General features: G+C 39.2%; 1 protein-coding gene across 2 annotated transcripts; it reads right to left on the reverse strand.

Annotated features, from left to right (window-relative positions):
• Window positions 1–10,366: 10,366 nt before the first annotated feature.
• Window positions 10,367–21,013, reverse strand: LOC117302684. 2 transcript variants are annotated; one of them, XM_033786674.1, is made up of 10 exons: window positions 20,849–21,013; window positions 18,325–19,006; window positions 17,594–17,729; window positions 16,735–16,933; window positions 16,184–16,256; window positions 15,136–15,261; window positions 13,911–14,074; window positions 12,894–13,011; window positions 11,832–11,958; window positions 10,367–10,842 (listed from the first exon to the last, which is right to left on the reverse strand). In XM_033786674.1, the coding sequence occupies exons 2-10, from the start codon at window positions 18,973–18,975 to the stop codon at window positions 10,742–10,744; spliced, it is 1,695 nt and encodes a 564-aa protein (XP_033642565.1). In that variant the 5' UTR covers window positions 18,976–19,006; window positions 20,849–21,013; the 3' UTR covers window positions 10,367–10,741. The 2 variants fall into 2 exon arrangements, with proteins under 2 accessions (XP_033642565.1, XP_033642564.1); XM_033786673.1 differs by having other exon boundaries at window positions 20,838–21,013.
• Between the last annotated feature and the right edge of the window lie 353 nt (window positions 21,014–21,366).

Raw genomic sequence — 21,366 nt, forward strand, 5'->3', positions numbered from 1 at the left:
CGTCTGACATTCTGATGCAATGGCCAGACCATCTCAGCTGGTGTTTGATGATCATAGCTTCAATGCTGGTGGTTTTTGCTTCAGTGAGGACACTTGCTTTCGTGCGGCGGTCTTCCCATTTGATGTTAAGTATCCTTCTGAGGCAGTGCTGGTGGTAGCGTTCCAATTTCAGCAGGTTCCTGCGATATGTAACCCAAGTTTCACAACCGTACAATAGCGAGGGAATTACAACGGCACTTTAAACAAGAAGTTTGGTGGATCATGATCATTGAAAACACGATACAGCAGCCTTCCGGTGGAAGAACTCTCACATTTCATTCAGGTGATGAATCTCGTTGTCGATGTTGGCTTTCTGGGAAAGTTGACTGCCGAGATAGGCAAAGTGCTCCACGTTTTCAAGTTCTTGTCCACCGATGAGGATTTTAGGAGCAGGTGAGAGTTGACCGGGAGCAGGTTGATGAAGCACCTTAGTTTTGTTAATGTTGAGAGACAGCCCCAGACGTTTGTTAGCATCAACAAAGAGGTTTAGAGTGGATTGTAAGCCAGCCTCAGAGTGTGCAACTATTGCACAATCATCTGCATACTCAAGCAGATTTACTGCAGTCACAGTGGTCTTGGTTTGGCGCGCAAACGAGCAAGATTAAAGAGTTTTCCATCCATGCCATAGGCCTAATCGATGTTTACCCCAGGCTGAAGGCGGTCCCCAACGAGAAACAGTATGGCAGCTAAGTACAGGGAGAATAGGGTGGGAGCAATGACGCAGCTCTGCTTGACTCCAGCTTTGATTATGAAAGGGGCCGACTCAGAGCCATTACACAGGATGGTGGCCGTCATGTCTTCAAGCAGAAGCTTGACGATGTTAATGAACTTCTGTGGACATGCAAAACGTCATAGTAGGCACCACAGGGCCTCTCGATTGAAAGAGTCGAAAGCCTTTGTGAGGTCAGCAAAAGCAAAGTGCAGTTGTTGGTGCTGTTCGCCACACTTTTCCTGCAGTAGACGAGCCACAAAAACCATGTCAGTGGTACCCCTGGTTGGTCTGAAGCCACACTGCGATTCGGGTAGAACAGAAGGTCAGCCAGAGATTCTTTGGTTTGGTGTTGAGGCACAGACTCAATGGTGGTGTCTGTCACAGCTGAATTGCGATTTAGAAGTGACTGAAAGTGTTCTTTCCAACAAGCATTGATACCTTCCGAGTTTTGAATCAGGGTTATACCATCAAGGGAACGCAGGGGTGTAGGTCCTCGAAAGCTAGGTCCATACACAGCTTTTGTTGCATTGAAGAAGCGTCAAGTATCATGATTATCAGCAAAGTGTTGGATCTCTCTGCCCCTAAGTTGCCACCAGTTGTTCTTGATTTCTCTGATTTTCTTTTGGGCGTAAGCCTTAAGTTCTTTGTAGGTTGTTTCCTTGTGCCTGGAGCTCAGATCATTTTGCCAGGCGCAAAAGGATTTCCTTTTTGCATCTAGCAAAGACTTAATCTCAGCATTGTTGTCATCAAATCAATCTTGGTTCTTATTGGTGGAGTGACGGTTCCGATGGAGTTGGCACATGCTTCGTGAATAGCAGTTTTTAGGGACTGCCAGTCATCCACAACGCTTGTGTCACTGTCGATTGGAAGGTCAGCAAGTCTGTTAGTGATACTTTGTGTGAGAATTATCCGCTGCTGAGGGTCTTGAAGACTCTGAGCATGGTATTTTCTTCGAAGACTTTTGGCTTGCAAACGTTGTTTCCTTGCGGAGCTAATTGACAATATAGATCTCACTAGATGGTGATCAGTCCAACAGTCGTCAGTACCTCTCATGACATTAGTATAGTCTATCACAGTTAAGGGATTAAGTAAGAGCCGCGCTATATAGCGAGCATGCATGAGCAAGTTCGATCAGGGTACAATCGTCGACTAGTGGTTATTTCATGGTCGTTGATCGAACTTGCTCCAATGATGCAATGATGCGTGACTCCTGGGTATTTTTTGTGAATAACGTAGCGCTTGCGCGTAAAAAGTACACACGAGCTTAATTAACCAAAAATAGCCGTTGATTTGTATTCGCGCCCTCACAGGCCCACACCTCAGCAGGCCGATGACGTCATGCTGATTGGCATATTCCAAGATGGCTGCGCCGTGTACAAATTGAGGAAATTAGAGTCGCAGAAAGGTAGCAAAGTCATCGTTAAAAATTTCTTTTTAAAATTTTATTTGTGTCACTTTTCAATACACACAAAGCAAGCTAAGAGTTTGGTGAACACATTCAGCCGGTTTATACTGCCGGGTGGCTCGTAGGGGAGGAAATGGTATGGACGTGTGGCTAAGGATTCAGCTAGCCTTGGCCACACAGTGGGGCTATGTGACCCCATGACCCAGCGGTTGGTTGGGCCGTGTGTGTGAGAAGGGGGTGGGGAGGACGACACTTTTTGGGGTTCTCTTGTCCAAAATATACAACAATTTGTATCATTTGAAAAGCTAGTACAACAAGAATTGGTACATGGCGGTTATATCAGCCCAGTAAAATTTGTCCAAGTTATGACAGTACAGCTCAACAAGGCGGGCTAAATAAATCAATAATGCCACACAATAATACTATCAATGTATTGTATGGCTTTTATTTAGCCCACCTTGTTGTTGAACTGTTAATAATGGCTCTCTTTTAACATCGGTCTCATCACAGTTGCGATGTAATGGCAACTGTGATGAGACCGATATTAAAAGACAGCCATTAACAGCTCATCAACAAGGTTTGCTAGGCTTTTATAGGGCCTAGGCTAGATGCAGTTATAACTTTTACTTGATTTTTAATTAAATAATAAGATATATAAACATTTGATTCAACTTGCTTTTAAAACCTGGTACGGATGTCATGGGTTTGGGATAAGATAATGGGACAAAATTTTCGCAATCAAAAGCTAAATGATTTTTTAAATATCATCCCAGCAACCTTTTTAAAAGACACTTGACTTTCATCGTGTGTTGAAATCAAATAGTTTCGGTCTCACCATGGTCTGGAGTTAGGAAGAGAAGGAGTTAAAACACACTAAAGGCTTTCTTGCCACGGTTGTAAAACAGCTGTGGGTAAACATAGCGCTAAGAGCCCAAAAAGCCAGACACAAGCCGCGTTGTAGGGGAAGATGAAGGGATCAACTGCGCGTACGCTATGAAGTATTTCTGACGCAGTTTTGTTAAATATCGATTTTAAATTGCCTTACTGTCTTACTATTTGTTGTCAAATCGTCATCCACTCGCTTGTGTCGTCAACTCGCCATCAACTCAAGCATTGGACAGCTATTCCTGTGTCATTTCATTACTTGAGATCCTCATTGTTTGTGAAAACGAGGTCCAGTATGTTGGACTTCTGACCAGTGCGATATCTGGTCGGTTCCTGTTGGTGCTGTATGAGGAAGGTCACCTCTTGTGGCTTCTAGAAATTTGTGTGCTTGGTGTTCTGAACCTCTGTCATGTCTGCGACATGATTCCGTTTCCCAAATAATTTCTGGAAAATTAAAATCCCCAAGGAGGAGTTTATCACAGTTTCCACAAAGACTAAAGTTCCTTACCAAAGAACATAACTGATTGTTTGCTGCACTGTCACTCCCTGGGCTTCTGTTAACCAGTCTGATAACAAGTTTTTTATTAGTTGGCATTGAAATCTCGGCAAAGACTGCATCTTTAAAATCCTGCATTTTCATTCTAGAGCACTTGACTGTCTTCAGCGTCTGATGTACATACAGACACACTCCTCGACCATGTTCAGAAAGGTTATGGAAAAGTTCAAAACGGTCCAGTTGTATGTCACTCAGAGCCAAATCACAACAACAGTTTTGGGGTTTTACCTCAGTGATTCCCACAATGTGGGGGTTGTGCAGAGTGATAAGTGCCTGTAACTCAAAGCGCTTGTTGAGTTGCGTACATCTGCGTTGGTGTATATATACATTTCAAGTTGTGTTGTGCAGGTGCTGCTAAGTTGTGTTGTGCAGGTGCTAAGTAGGATTCTCCCTCTTTGGATATTTCGGGGGTTCTGCGTGGCTGGTTGTGTCTGGGTAGATCCCTATGTTTACAACCTTTCCGTTCTTTCTTATCCATTTGGCATGATGTCCCCGTTCTGTGTCGACTCTGCCTTTTTTGCTGCCATTCCTTCCTTCAATGCTTTTTGTTTCATCCCAAGATCACATTTTGTGAGATCCTTTCTCAGGGTAATGTCCCTTTTTTTATTGAGTCAATTGTCTTTCAGTTTGTGTGCAGCTTTCAGAATGGTATCCTTCTGATGTTGTGATTCAATGCTCAGACGTGGCGGTCTAGGTTTGGTGGGAGTTTTCTCTCAGCTGTATGGGCCAAGATGTCTACAGTCGGTTATATTAGCGGGGGTTACCTCCAAATGGGTCAGCATGGTCTTCACTGATTCCGTGTCCTCTGTCATGTCGGACTCTAGCTTTTTATCAATAGCCTGTTGTTGGTTTGCTTTCAGATCTGTTAGTTCTTGTTGCATGGTGGAGAGTTCTGTGCAAAGTAACTCTACCGCTACCATGTCAGCTTTCTTTTTCAATTTTGCAGATAGACTCTTGAAATTATCTGTGAACAAACAACTCCAGTGCTTCGTCCAACTTATGTTCTATGTTGCCAAGCCTTGCCATGGACAAGGTAGGATCATGTGTTTGCTGTTGTTTGGGAATCTTTAAACAGGCAGCACATCTCCACTGGATATCTGTTTTGCACACAATTTTCTTCTCCGTTTTGACTGGACCACTGAATCATGACCACGGAGACTCATTGAAACAGTTGCCTGTAGTTTATGCGCAATCCGTTGAGTGCCTTCCACGGGTCACTGTGGCATGTTGAAATGACAACCGCCAAACACGCACAGGAACTTAAATGCCAGTTAGTAAGATCGCTGTATGTTACTGAACAGTTTGAATTTAATTTGCCCCCAAAAGCAAACTGGTTATCAGCCAATCGTACCTCTTTGTAAAATCAACCACAGGTTTTACCACATTTTGGAAAAAGCCATCATTTTAACATAATATACCATTCCAATGTGCATCAATTGTTTGTTTGTTGTAGACCTGTTTCTGTGATGCGTGGCTTGTAATGGCTCCAGAGAAGCAAGATACAAGAGAGAGGCTTAATGGATGGCTCAACCAAACGATGAGGATTAGAATGACCGATGGACGAACTCTGATTGGTTTATTTCTATGTACTGACAAAGATCGCAATGTCATTCTTGGATCATGTGAGGAGTATCTAACCCCACCTGGTAAATCATGGAATCAATCTTAAGGCCAAGTCACACTGCAGCGATAACATTCATGACGCAAAGAGAATGCAGTCTATTGGTTGAATTGCTCCACGTAGAATCTGCATATGCTTATTCAACCAATACAATGCGTTTTCTTTGTGTGGTGATCGTTATCGTTTTTGTTTTTACTGCAGTGTGACTCTACCTTGATTGGGTATACTGTAGCTTCACTTAATAGCAATGCAGCCCAAGACTAACTTGCGAATTTGTACCCAAATGAATAAACAAATTCATTGAAAATTATGATAATCAAATCATATCCCAAAATGTAAAACCTCATCACACAAGATATATTTTGGGAAAATGAAAAAGCAAATATTTGGGTTTTTTGCAACCAATTTTGTGGGACAGTAAGTTGTGGATAGAACTTTTCACACATAACTGTTATCTTGAGTGGTTGATAAAGCAGCATATTTTTGTCTATGTGTGTACAATGTGCATACATGTTCAATGTTATTTTCAAAAGTTGCCTTTGTAAAAGATCAAATTTCAGTGGGATGTTTTGAATTGAAACTGACTTTGCTTCAAAGCACAAAATAGACTAAATACACGTATTCAGTTAAGTTTTAATTAATAGTTAATATGTTTAGTCCTTTCTACAACGTTGTTTGGGGTTTGTTTTCCATATAAACCCTTATTGTTGTATTAATTTTGGTTTTTACCCATAAACCGATTTTGTTTGACAAAACACAGTGTCCACAGATTTACATTAAACTTACACCGTTTGAAGATAATGATAGTAGAAAGCTTACCTGAAAATATTACTTGCTGAGGTGCTTTAGTTTTTGAGAAATGAGTAAAACAATGTCATGAAAATACGTTTTTACATGCTAAAATAATGTTCGTCTCATGATCGCTGAGACGAAAATTATTTTCATGACATTGTTTTACTCGTTTCCCCCAAACTACAGCACCTCAGCACGTAATATTTTCAGGGAAGCTTTCTACTATCATGATCTTCAAACTGTGTAAGTTTAATGTAAATCTGTGGACATTGTGTTTTTTTTGTCCTACAAAGAGTACATAGACACTTTAATGCTGTGGTTGCTACAATCCTCTTATGAATTTCACGTCTGTTTGCTTTCCAGACTCCAGTCAAAAGGAAGAGCCCAGAGTCCTTGGACTTGCAATGGTTCCTGGCCAACATATTGTCTCCATAGAAAATGATAAAATCAAAAGCTGATCCTTGCAAATTGTGCATCATGCTAGCCATGGATGTAATTTCATATTTACTAGATCCATCAAAAATCTAATTATAATAAATTTTATTTTGTGAAATGGTAATTGTATATCTGTGTGATCACATGTTGCATTGATATTTGTCTTTGACATTTTAAATCATTGTCTTGGTGTATAAAAGCAAGAGCCTAATACTTCCCGGAGGCTATTGCATTTATGCCCCTGATTTGCCTCGGTGCGGAGGCCTGCATTGTCACACAGCAGGGCCCAATTTCATAGAGCTGCTTAGCGGCCCATTTTGTGCCAAATTGACTGCCTAGTTTCCATTTTATAGTGCTGCTAACCGTAAACACACAAAAACGTGTGCTAACCTTCCAGTGCTTATTGCACAAATCCATGGGAACGTGCAAGATGGCTGCCTAATTTTCTTGCTAACTTGTGAATTACGCTTGCACCTTAGCAAATTTGTTGCTACAGTAAGCACGAAAATTTGCTATTCGTTAAGCAGTTCTATGAAATTGGGCCCAGTGTATAAACCTTTCTTTTGCAACGTCACAGCCCGAGTTTTTGCCGACCCAGATTTGAAAACTATGGAAAGCCATAAATGCAATTCAAAATCAGATCACTGCTTATTGTAACAATGATACCAAATTATTCAAGAAATGTGTTGATTTTGTTAAAAACAAAACAACTAATTATGACAGGTATTTTATTTAATTGAAAGCTTGCAGAAAATGTTGAATTTGGTTAAACATCTTAAAACAAATATCAATACGATTGAGGGTTTTATTAACATTCGGCCGACCATGCCAACCGAGGCGGTTTGTATTTACAAAAGAAAGGTCTATAGCTCACTTTACTTGATTGTGGTGTCTTCAGAATGTATATATAAGATCTTTTATACACAGTTCTTATGTAGTGCTTTATCACACCTGAGGGCGTCTCAAAGTGCAATGTATGTGGAGCTAGAATGGAAATATAAGCACCATTGTAATGGTTAATAAGGCGCTGTGAAAATCAGTATTTAAAAAAACATTGGATTGTTTCTAAATCAACACATGTCAAAAGTGTATTAAAAAAACTGATCAAATGTTACACTTACACATGTAGATTTGATCCTCGTCTTAAATTATAAGCACTTGTACAGCATTTTAAAACACTGGTTGAATCATGTCATTGAGCAAGGATCTGATGTATCCACAATGCAAGGGGTAAAGCTTGTTTTATTTGTCCTATATACTTCAACGGTTACTATTTCTGGTGATTTCAGCAAATTTGTATCTTTGTTGTACAAAGGAGTAGGTACATTGGGAGTGTGAGCTGACTAGTTCAGTGAACACTAATCTATCTACATCCTGATCAGAAAATTGTCTGATTTTGAAGGGATCGAGCTGAATGCCCATATTGAAATAATCACTGTGAGCTTGACATGCCAGTTACACGAGCAAAAGAATGCCAGAAAATGATGTTGTTAATATCTCACTTTTTTAGCATACTTGAAGTTACCATTTTTAACGTCCGATACATAGTGTACATGCAACATCATACGTAGGCATGAAATAAGCCCTAAGCGTGACGTCGACTAGACACAACACAATTTGTTGAGGTGCACGTTCACATGTTTGCTCGCGTAACATGCAGCTAAACCTCCCCAACGTAAGGTAATCACAATTCAATTGTTTGAGGTACCTGCTGCTAAAAACAGGATTCAAACTGTTTTTGAATGCCGGGTCATATGGGCTTAAATCCTTCAAAAAACTAGTATTCGTTGGTGGTTTTTGTTGTTGTTCCAGAATGTGTTTCTGTTGTTTTGGGGGGAGGGAGGGGGCAGGACTTTGAAAGCAACAATGATACAGTGATTCACACATCAACATTTGTTATAACTAGAAAAATATGGTTTATTTGTTCTCTTAGTTTTCCTTTGTTTCATCAAAAATATGCATACATGTAAATTTACATGTGAAATGAAATGTACAATTTTGATAACATCTGCTACACACTAAGTCCCAGAAGAAAAAGAAAAATAACTGACGTTGAATAATACAGAACAAATCAACAATTTACACAAAGTATAAAAGGTTCAGCTGTGTATTATACATTTTATAAATGTTTAAATAATTAAAGGCAGTGGACACTATTGGTAATTACTCAAAATAATTATTAGCATAAAACCTTACTTGGTAACGAGTAATGGGGCGAGGTTGATAGTATAAAACATTGTAAGAAACAGCTCCCTCTGAGGTAACGTAGTTTACGAGAAAGTAGTAACTTTCCTCGAATTTGATTTTGAGACCTCACAGTTAGAATTTGAGTTCTCAAAATCAAGCATCAGAAAGCACACAACTTCGTGTGACAAGGGTGTTTTTTCTTTCATCATTATCTCGCAACTTCGATGACCAATTGAGCTCAAATTTTCACAGGTTTGTTATTTTATGCATATGATGTACAGAAGTGAGAAGACTGGTCTTTGACAATTACCAAATTACCAATAGTGCCTTTATTGTAAATGGCACGCCTTAACAAGAATATTTTTAAAGTTAAGACTTTTATGAACACCCAAATACAAAGTCTCCCTTTTTAAGGTGCTAACTTCATAGTACACACATGTAATTGGTACAAGTCCAATAGACATAGTCCCATTAAATGTTTTTAATTTGCAAAGTGCAATAACCTTTCACCGTGTCAAGTTTATTTTTGTCAAAACAGGAGAAGTTGGCTGGTAGTGGCTTGAAAGACATACAATGAAGAGATCTTCTTATAACACATGTTTAAGAGGTTATACTGTACCTATATATATTTATAGTGCAAGTAATGATTTAAGCACTGGTAAAAAATGCTTCTCATGTGGCCTTTAATTGAGCACTCAAACTGCTTTTTTGAAAAGCAAGCTAATTTGAATAACAAAATCACATAATTCAACTACTATTTCAGAACTTTTATTTTTCTTCTCCAATTTGTTACTGTTTTCACCCCAACTGACCATCATTTATAAAGGTTTGGGTGGCAAGTTGGGTCATATTTCTAAACAGTCACGCAGGCACAGACCCCAACAGCTGGGAGGAAGCTGCACAGGAACGCACCGCCTGGAGGCACACAGTTGCCACAGGGGTCCACTACGCTGAAGAGAGGCGCACTTCCTTGCTGCGGGAAAAGAGGCAGAGGAGGAAATTGCGAGTAGCAGCCCCCACCCCTGTGTCAGCCCCCTCCCCGTATGTCTGCAACAACTGTGGCAGAGACTGCCATGCAAGAATCGGACTTCACAGCCGCAGCTGCAAGAGAGAGGACAACCCCCCAGGCGCAGTCCATCGCCGGTATTGAAGGATGGATGCCTACTACTTGAACTGATTCTAACCATCTGTAATGAAAGAGTCTGTCTAAATAATTTGCAATATATACAGCTGCAGACAATAAATACTTGCTATAAACTACTCAAAGTAAAAGGTGCAACCAAGCCCCCCCCCCCCCCACCCCCAACAAAAAAAAAAAATTTTTAAAGGTCAGCTATAAACTACATGTATCTACTTCTCAACATTCCACCATCCCGGCACTCCTGATTGGGGTGATGATCGTTGTTTTTAACATTCTGGGCCATCTATTTCTTTGGAACAATTTTATTATTTGACAAACTGCAAACATTCCCATTTACTTAATGACAATAAAGGTATTTGACACTATTGGTTATTACTCAAAATAATTGTTGGCATAGCTGTTGATAGCATAAAACATTGTGAGAAACGGCTTCCTCTGAAGTAACGTAGTTTTTGAGTAAGAAGAAATTTGTCACTAAAATATTTGAATTGAATTCGAGACCTCAGCTGAGGTCTCGGTATCATCTGAAAGCACACACGACTTGTGATAGGGGTGTTTTTCTTGACAACTTTGACAACCAGTCCAATTTTTCACTGATTAGTTATTTTATGCATATGTTGAGTTACACCAAATGAGAAGACAATTACCAAAGGTGTTCAGTGCCTTCAAATGTTAATTAGTAAAAAAGCAAGCGCTAAAGAGCTATTGAAACTATACAACATTTAAACAAAAACACCCTTTGCATTAATATAGTTTTAGAGACCTCAAACACTGCTTTATATTATAAGTTTTTAATTATGTAAGTTCATTTGTTAACTATTTTCACAACTTTGGATTATTTAGATTTTTGTTTATCTTCACATGGTGAGTGAAAAGATATATTATTTGCAGTCTTTCCCAATTTTTTTGTTTTAACTGTGCACTACACATTATGGATTTAACAAATGAAAACTATTTTGAAGTTGCATTTAGAGATCTTCATGTGACTGTTGGTTCTGATGCTGTTTGTTCCTCAATTCATTCTCTCGGTCTACTGTATTCCTGTTTTCTGTTGTAATTGTTTCCATTTCTAAAATTGAAAAAAGAGAACAAAATAAAAAATAAAGTTTCATAGGGTTTATAACAGATATTTACAAAGAATATAATGTGAAAATATTTAACAGAAATTGTTAATTCTGAAATTGCCTGTGGTTGATCAATGTTGACGCACCATTTAAAACATGTTGCCTTTTAGGGTTGAACTAAAATTTAGCATTGATTGATAAAAACTAAATTCATTCCAATCCTCCACTTTCAATAAACAACCTCCAATAACCTGTAACAGTTTCATAAAGTCTAGGTGAAAACAAAACTGCGTTTCTGTTGAGCTGTACACATTCAATAGCAATATTGTTCTAGAGGGTCATTGAATCTTGTTTTTCTACAGTGAGTACATTGTACAAAAATGTACATGTACTTCTGGGGATTGGTCGGAGGGCCCACTATTAATCCACTATTAACCACCATGCGCCCCTGCACCATTGATATCCCGATAGTGGAGTTTGTGTGCAGTACTGACCAGATACAGATGCTCTGGTATAACTTTATATTTAGATCAACTTTCTCTTTTTACTAATTGCCAAATCCTTGACTCGACTTCACAATGAAGAAATAAATAAATTATAATAATTTTGGAGGCTAATCATCCTTCCTAGCAGCTCACAGCTGAATTGTGAAGGACACGGCTACAACGTGTTTGAGAAGCAGGCATGGGCGCCTTTGGCAGCAAGCTACATCAACTATTATGTGATCCAAAGTGTTTGATTTTTCCAGTGAGCCAAAAATGCTCTTAGAACAACTTCCAATCTAACACCCTTTTCAGACAGGCCTTCAGAGTCGTGCTGAACCAAATTAGTAACTAAGTACATCAAAAGTTTGGCGTCAGAAACATGTAGGAGCGACTGGACGAGCTAGAAGTCAAAAGATTCTGGGTCGATCAAGAGTTGCTCTTAGTCTCTTTGCTGTAATGTGCAGCATTGAACATGGTGTGTGATTTTTAAACAAGTTATTAATGCTTACCGGCTGAGGCTGACTTTAAGGATGATTTTAAGCTCTTTCTGAACATAAGCAGTACTTTCTCTATGTTGGCGTCCACTTCCTTTCTTGAAACAATATTATCATTTCCACTGTCCAAAATTGAGTACACCTTTAACAAACAGGGATAGAAAGCAATATCTTTATCAAAGGAATTCTCCTTGTATGAACCATAGCTCAAGATTCACTAGGCAGTTTATAAAGGCATATTATGACCAAGGTGAGAGGGCCTTAAGGCAAACGTTATATATTAAATAAACAAGTATTGAATGAAGAACATTAATGTTAGAATTAACATGCAGCTCGTTTCCTTCAGGGATAAGGTAGACTGGTGATGAAAAAACTGAACTATGAGCACAAAGCTCATGAGTTGGACTTTTGTTCTAATGTTTAGAAAAAACAATAGACTATTAAAGGCAGTGGACACTAATGGTAATTACTCAAAATAATTATCAGCATACCTTTCTTGGTGACGAGTAATGGGTACAGGCTGATGGTATTAAACATTGTGAGAAACGGCTCCCTCTGAAGTGCCATAGTTTTTGAGAAAGAAGTAATTTTCCACGAATTTGATTTCAATCTCGAAATCAACCATCTAAACGCACACAACTTCGTGTGACAAGGGTGTTTTTTTCTTTCATTATTATCTCGCAACTTCGATGACCGATTGAGCTCAAATTTTCACAGGTTTGGTATTTGATGCATATGTTGAGATACACCAACTGTGAAGGCTAGTCTTTGACAACTACCAATAGTGTCCACTGCCTTTAAACTTAAAATGCACCTGGCATTGATCAAGTGACATTTTTCAGGTATGTTTTTTTATTTGGGAACAAAGTTTGTTTTTAATCACTGAACACCTTATATTAAAACCTCTGAAGGATCAATTAATTTAGATTTATTAATTTGTAATCAGAGTTAACAAAATATAACCACAAATATGTTTTGTTTCTTAAGGAAGAGGCCTGCTTGGAAATATTTTATGACTCAACAGAGTAGATACAAAGTGAAAGAAATGAATTGAATAACCTAATTTTATCTTATTACCTGTATTCCTCCCTTTTTGGAGCCACCATACTCCTGGTATAACGTCAAAAAGTCTGCCTTATACAGTTCACCATTAGAATGAGCTTCAGCTTCATGCATACATGTAAGTAAGAAATCCCTGTCAGGAAACACAAAGACATAAGAGAGTTAGTCACATTGAATGCTAAGTTCCCTGAACCAGTCATTAACACCCTACACAGTAACCATGGAGGATCTACCTCCATGCAGTAACTGCTCCAATTTAGACCCGATTATAAATTTCCAATGTGTGGTTCAGAGTTTTCAAATATTAGATAGATTTTGGAGTGAATATTTGTGATGACCACCGCAGCGCAAATTGCGCAACCAGACTGATCATGAAGAGAGAGATTTTTTTGGGGTTGGCAATATAATTCAAACAGCGATGCGAAGTAATCATACGTTTAACTTTACACCAATATAATGTATCTAAGTTGTCAACTAAGCTTTGGTCCATTGGCTCTTCCAGTTCAGCGGTTGTGTACATGTACCCGATCTTTACTATCGCACAAGGTCAATGTGGGTCAGCTTTTTCACCTTAAAGACATTGGACACTATTGGTAATTGTCAACGACCAGTCTTCTCACTTGGTGTATCTCAACAGATGCATAAAATAACAAACCTGTGAAAATTTGAGCTCAATTGGTCATCGATTGGTCATCATGACATCATCAAGTCTTTGTCGTCTTGATATTTAGGTTTGTATGTCTGATGAGTTTCAATGTTCAATTCATTTTCAATCTTGATTTGTGCTGCACTAAACCTAAAAAAATACTTTTTGAAGGAAAACAAAGGCAATGTTTGACCCAGGGTAATTACAACACGGATTAAACTAAGATCATACAATTTTGACATTAACTTTTTTAAATGTTGCCCCTGTCTTGATCTGTCATATTGCCCCATTATGAACATCAAAGCTTTCACATTCAATGAGATACAGCAAACAGTTCTTAATGAATCAAACATTAGGCAAGTTGGTGTGTTAAACACTACATGTACCTTATTTCATCTGGAGTGAAGCTAAAAAACTCATGGTCCTCTGTATTTCCGCTATCTCCGTCCAAAATATTAGCCAAGGTTGTCAACGTTTTCAAAGACAGAGCATTAAGCTCTTTATCACAGACTAGTTTGCCATCCTGGTTGGCGTCTAATATATCCATCAGCTAAGAAAAACAATAAATTGAATACAATCCGTTGAATAGACCTGTATCATGCTGCCTCAATCTTGGTCATGTTCCTCGCATGCTTAGCTTATAAATCATCTTGTAATTAGGAACCAGACTGTTTTGTTCTTTTAGCCTCGGTTTGGTAACATTAATATCAACGAGAGAAATTCAAGATGGCTGCACCATGATAAAGGTCTAATGTGCAAGTTCCTTGTGTCTGAAATGTGTTCACTGATCATGACTGATTGACTGATTGAAATTTGCGATTAATCAACTAACCTTCAATAAAAAGAACTTAAGTTTATTCAAAAACACCATCTTCCACCTCACAAGAATAACCAGTGTGCTTCGGAGGACACATAAACTCACAAAACTCTTTGCAACACAAAGCAGCAGGCTGGCATTCAAGTTTGTGTGTGTGTTTAGTGGTCATGGTGGTAGTCATCCACACGCCACACCTTTGATTAGATGGAGGATTGTCATTCACAGTCAACTGGATCAATGAGTCCCTGTAATCATGGTTTGTTTGCCTCCATTAAAAGGCACTGCAAACAATACGACTCTTTGCATGGATTTGTGTTTTTATTCTATTTTTGCTTTGATTAAAGACCCATTTCTTTCAACCAACCAAGGTTTTGTTAAGAAGGATAACTGCATTGTACCCAGGGCTTTTTGTTCTCTCTCTGTTTGCAGATAATTGGCCAGAAACATGACTGTAAACATGATATGAGCCCACTCAATCTGTAATGTCTACGAGGGAACATCTTTTTATCCAAAAATTCAATTTAATTCAATTTATTTATTTCATCACAGATTACAAGTAAAAGGTTCCAGTGACAAAGCAAATGTTTAATGGCTAGAGGTTTTTTTCCAACTGATGAAAGCAATCCAGCATTAGTACAGGAAAATGGATGTATAATCCATAAGGCATGTAAGGGAACAGGGAAACATGCAGAAAGGCTAAGAATTCATTAGAGATCATGGCTTGATTTTTTTAATTGAAAAACATGGTGCAAGGTAAACAAGGAATACTTAAATGTAAAGGTACATGTACCTACCTTGTTTACAATATTTTCAAGACTTTCTTTTATATTTATTTCCTTCAGAACATCTTCATCAAAGTGTTGGGAAATCACAGTAGTTTCCTGAAACTTGTTTTCTCCACCAAAGTCCAATCCAAATTCCTGATAACAAATATTTTAAAAATCTTTATAAAACACATCACCTTCTGACAAGCCAATTGAAAATCTGTACCATCCGTACAAAACACTGGTTTCAGGGTTCTTTGGCCATTGTTCAGCGCTTGAATAGTAATGAAATCACTAAGTATGTGCAATCTCCATGGTGCAATAGACCTTTATCAAGCAGTCACCATCTTGGTCATGTTCCCCGTTTCCAACAGTAATGAATGTAGCATTCATTGCGCAAACATGGCACCAGACTATTATTTCGACCAGCCTCAGTTTGGTTACAATAAGTCGGAAGGGAGTAAAATCAAGATGGCCACACCGTGATAAAGGTCTATTGCGTTACAGTACCTAGCACGCCAGGCGAAGATTCCTCAGAGCCGAGTGAATCACCCCGAGCTGGGTTGATAGAGGAGCCTGACGAGCAAGCAAACCCACAGCTGGCGGGACCAGAATGGGGCTATGAGAGGACACTGTAGTCTTCCTGCTCGATCTTGATCAGCAAGGATGAGTGAGATGGGCGTGAACGTATAGGCCATCCCACTGCACTGATTTAGCATCGATCTTCCACATGTTAGGTTTGGGCTCCTTGGACAGTAGATCCGCAGCTGGTTGTTCACATGTTCACTATGCTTCATAGGCAGGCCTGAGACTGGCAAGGTGACACATTTGCCCTCTCATCCCTTTTTGGGTATGGCCCCTGTACTAGACAATCTCTTAGCCTTAGGCGATTCACTATTCAGTTGGCTGGACCCAAAAACACTTACCGAAGACAAAGGGACTGTAGGACACAAGAAGTAATTCATTGTATGTAGGGAACAACACATTTGTAGTATTCACTCAACAGGTTAGTAGAGTGAAGTAGCCCATTCAATCTATTTTTGACAGATTTTCAAAAGCAATAAAGTAACACAATTACCTCAAGAAGACTTTCCATCAAACTGCTGTGGTCCAGCATTCCCTGCAAGTGACACCACTCAATCAATGTCTCACTGTCATGATATTGATACAGATACAAAACAAATTACCAATGTTCAACCCCCCAAAAAGATAATCTATTAGTAAGGAGGAGTAATTGTGCTAAATTGCTATAAATGCCATCAAAATCAAAATTCTGTATGGCATTATGCACACAATTTTGTCTACAATAATACAGACAGTACTGGGCCCAATTTCATGGCTTTGCTTTAGTAGGCAAAGAATCGGTGCTTTAACGCATGTAAAAGAACCCAAGGTGCTCTTATCGAAAAGAGAAGGGGTTTGCCCCGATGTTCCTGGCTGTGGCTGCTAATGGGATGTAGCGCCTTGTAAACCCTCATAAGGTGCTACATAATTGGGTTTCAAAAGTCTTTACATTTCAATAACCTCTCTTTCTGTATTAATGTATATTTATACTAAGCGCCTTGAGTACCTTGTTGGTAGATAATGCGCTACATAAGATATTATTATTATTGTTATTATTAAACTCACTTAAGCTCATAAGGATCTGTATCACCCATTGTCTGATCTTCATATCCATCATATGTAAACACCATATTAATTTCAGTCAGAGGGATAAAGTCTTGGCTTTTGTCATTGCAGTCACTCAAATCAACATCACTCAGTCGTGAAAACAAAACCGAGACAGCCATGTTTCTTGTTCCATATGAGCGCACCTGATGCCAATAACCTACATCACAAAAAGATAATTTTCACAAGGATTAATTACAATGAATTCAATGGAAATAAAATATAGATGCACTTTCAGCCTTATTGGGGTTTTTTTCTTTTCTTTTTTTCCCCAATACTGTCAAGGTTTTAGACAACATTGTAGGCCTAGTTATTAATTGTTCGGTTTAACCCATACACACCGATATGTGTGTTAGCACAGTACTTTCCAGAGTTCTGTGAACAAAATCACAGACATATTACTCGAATGGGATTCGAACCCACAACCTTTGCAATTCTAGAGCAGTGTCTTACCAACTAGACATTGTAGTTGTCTATAAAACATCATGCCCCAAAACACTACATTTTTTAAAATTAAGTAAGAAATAATCTAAGGTCTGTTTGAGAATGTAAAATAAACAAATTTGCAAAATAATTTCTCGAAATACTCCACTTCGATATCTGAAAGGCATTTGTTTTGAAACTATAAACCCAAATCTTGCTACGTGTAGTAACATGTAATTAGTAATAATACACAGAAAATGAAAAAATCCACCCCATAGAATATGGTAGAGGTCAAGAATGTCTTAAAAAACATAGCATTACAAGGCAGCACTCTGTTCATTTTCAGTAGAATACACAGGCAGCATAAAATACTAATAATAGTTTTTGTTTTACGTACCATAGGGGAGGTATAGGCAATCACCAGCAGTAAGATTGGCATATGTCCAGTCCACATCAGCAAAAGAGGGGTACTTATCCAGATCAACATTGTCAGGATCCAAGAGTGCAAAACCCCCATAAGCTTCAACTTCTTCCTGCAATAAATATAAATTGAGTTAATTGTGTATAGTTTATAATTGTGTATAGTTTATAACAGTCAAAAACAGGTTTTCCAACAGTTTGTGTAATAACGAGTTTCACATAACAGCTAACAAAAAGACATACCGAAAATTCACTGCCAGAGTTCAGGGCCACAGAGTTACATGCACATGGGAGGGGGAGCTGAACTGTGAAGAGCAATGCATTTCAAATATGCTAGGATATAATGCCACACTCAATGCAGAGAGGTTACCGCAGTACACTGTCAACGCTTTTCAAGTCAATTGTGGGGGTGTGGTACTGAGCACAAACAGTATTGAGGCAATTTTTTGTTTTTTATGGGATTGTTTTTGGGAAGTGGACTTTTATAGGGGGCAGTGATTAAAAACATCCGCCACAAGTGCAAAAAATCATGTCATCCAAAGAAGTGGTTTTAAATTGCACATTCAACACAAAATTCCTGAAATCATGCAAAACAAATTTTATGTAATGCTTTTTTGTGAAGATACAACACTGCTGAGTTCTAGATTTGTGTATAATAAATATCACTGTACATTTCCTTAAATGCTTTATTTTTGTTACGTACCTTACCTTAGCGATTGGGATGTGATCTTCAAAGGAGGGGTGGATGAAGATCCAGTCCTTTGTTCCAGCATAGAGACAATTGATGGCATTGTCTGCATCTCTATGCAGTAGACTCTTTGTGCCACCGCTACTCATCCACAAATTAGCCTCCAGAATCCGTTTGACAAAGGTACCACAGGTGAGAAAAGGTAGCACGGAGACCCCAGATGCCATTGGCTGAGGAAGTTGAGAGACGATGTATGCATTCCTTGACTGATAACTCCTTAAAAAACTGGCGATGGTATCCTGCCCAAGCCCTTTCACTCCAGTTGGAATGTTCTCTTTTTCAGATTTTGACTCGATCTTTACCTTCAAATCCCCAAAATTGTCCATTAAATAATCATCCGTCCAAAGATGCATCCCTTTTGACAGGTGGGCTGCTCCTCTAAAAATGACTGGCTTTCGTTGAGCTGCATAGTTCTCCCAGAACTCTCTTGAGGATGGAATCCCTTCAAGTATCTCTATGTGACCAATGGGGTCTTTATGTTTGCCAAGTTGCATCCCATGACCTTGCAAAAACTTTGTATCAGCACAAGGAATTAAGAACATTAGTAATATTCTTGTAAATAAAGTTACACTCGACTGTGATGGATGCATCTTCATTCTTAAGGAAGCCATTGTTCAATTCTTCATGATCAGTCTCACATTTCTGTTTGAAAAAAATAAAAGATTGAAATACATCATTTGTTTGTAATTCTTCTTTTTCTTTCCCCCTGCAAATGTATGTTTTAAACATTTAAACTTCAAACAAACATCCATGCCTACAGCTAGATCTTAAATGAAGACACTGCTATAATTTCAACATTAGGGGTTTACAAATTACATTAAAGTTTAGTATGAGAACAAATCATAACTCATGAAATTATACTTTGGATTTTTACAATCAATAAACATAAAAGATCTCTCCTGTAAGAAAGTACCAAGTGATGATTCATGGTGTTCTCAAAATATCTTCTAAAAGCTAGCGTGATACACCATCATTACCAAACTAATCCAAGATGTTAGTGTGCTGACTCTTACGAGTTTGGCTGTAATCAATTAAAGACACTGGACACATTTTCCTTTTGTCAAAGAAAAGTCTTCTCACTTAGTGACATATTCACAAATAATAACAAACCTGCGAAAATTTGAACTCAGATACAACACATATCTTGTTCAATTGTTACAAATTTCAAATCTTAACTTTTTTTAACAAAATTATTTGATGCTTTATTACGGAATGGTCATTTTAACAGTAACTTGATTTTGAAATTACTGTAGGCCCTCTGTTGTTTTTTTATCTCTTCTGCAACTATTGCAGATGAGAGCCTCTCCCGAAAGCTTAAAGCCTTCGTGAAAGACTCAATAAAAATTTAAACGTCTGGCCACAAATTAGCAATTTTGTGCCGTCACTGTCAGGGGGCAACTTTGAGAGGGGGCAACTTTTCCAAGTGAGGGGGGAGACTTTGCAAAGGGGGAGACTTTGCTAGGTGGCGACTCTGCTAGGGGTGAGTTGCCTATCTACCTCTTCCCTACCAGGGCTACCTCTTTTGAAGCTACTCTTCACCCGGTGGCACATAAGATGACTTTGCTAGGGGTGAGTTGACTACCACATGCACCTACCTTTGTTACGGGCACTGGTGTCCCCTCCCCCCTAGGCTGTACCCCCTAGTTTTGCCACTTTGCTGATGAGTTGCCCATCTACCTCTTTCACTCTTCACCCGGCAGCACAGCTGGGGGCGAGTTGACTGGCATTCGTTGGCGCTTATGCACCTTCCCAGGGCACGAACACGGGTGTCCCCTCCCATTATAGGCAAGGTGTCACCTCCCCCCTACCCCCACCCCCTCCTTTCAAGTTTCGCCACTTTGCTGAGTTGCCCGTTTAGAGATGTTACTCTCCACCCAGAGGCACAGATGTCAATAAGATGACTTTGGGTCTTTGCTGGGGTCGAGTTGACTGCCATCCGTTGGGGCACATGCACCTACCTACCTGGCGCACAGACACGGGTGTCCCCTACCCCCTAGTTTCGCCACTTTGCCCATATCTACCTCTTTCGAAGCTACCCGGCAGGACAGATGTCAATAACTATAAGATTACAAATCGTTCTAGTCTATCTTTGGACCGGACGCCTAACGACTGGTCTGAATTTAAGTCCCAGAGGTTCTCGATATATATGGGCTGCTGCGGTCTCCTCCTACAACTTTCTAAAAGGTAAATAATAATGATAGGCCTATGTACTATCCTATTTTGCACGCAGTCATTTTGACACCTCAGTCCTCGGACTCTTTTTTAAAAATTATCACAAATAATAAATATGGAAATCCATCCATCCAATGGGAATGGGAAAAGTTTCCGTATGGCGCCACCACTTTTTCATTCGATATGAAATAATATAGTATCTAATTTACCTCAATGAGATATCCCTTTTTGTAAAAATTAGTGAAAAAGTGGTGGCGCCATACGGAAAGTAATCCATTATTAATTAATAATATTATCTCACCTGTATCTCACCTTGGGGGATAAAGAACATCGACAGAATTAAGTTGTTGGGACCAAGAATTCCTCTTGACTAGGCTGCTTGTGTTTTGTTGTTGTGAAAAGATAAAACATCTGAGTTGGTATTGCGCCCTCAACTCAGCCGAACGAAAAACCGAAGCCGTGGATTCGAAACGGGGATACGAGTATCCCTAAAAAAAAATGGGCAACCTGAAACCGAACTAGCTGCTGAAGGTTGTGTAGCCTTTAGTCAAGGCGCACGCGGTACTATACACCGGATGGCACGCACAACCCCAAAAATGTCAAGCATGCACGAAAAAGACTATACGCCATTCGCGCTGATAGTATTTTTTTCGTGCGTTACATTTTTGGGGTTGTGCGTGCCATCCGGTGTGCCGCGTGCGCCTTGACTAAAGGCTAAAGGTTGTGTCGTCTCGTCGTACTCTGACCCGAGCAAAGATTATAGAGCGCCGCAAGGCGCAAGATGCGGAATTCGGGCTGAAATGTGAAATCCCACTGGACGCCATTTCGGC

This window comes from Asterias rubens, chromosome 18, assembly GCF_902459465.1.
Source record: "Asterias rubens chromosome 18, eAstRub1.3, whole genome shotgun sequence".
NCBI lineage: Eukaryota > Metazoa > Echinodermata > Asteroidea > Forcipulatida > Asteriidae > Asterias > Asterias rubens.

What these genes read in the sequence shown, in the direction of transcription:
- LOC117302684 (XM_033786674.1), bottom strand. Translation starts at nt 18,975, where the DNA reads ATGGCTTCCTTAAGAATGAAGATGCATCCATCACAGTCGAGTGTAACT. An exon ending in TTGCCTATACCTCCCCTATG is followed by an intron (nt 16,934 to 17,593) that starts GTACGTAAAACA and finishes TTTGTGATGTAG; the next exon opens with GTTATTGGCATCAGGTGCGC. An exon ending in CCAAAAAGGGAGGAATACAG is followed by an intron (nt 11,959 to 12,893) that starts GTAATAAGATAA and finishes TGTTTGTTAAAG; the next exon opens with GTGTACTCAATTTTGGACAG.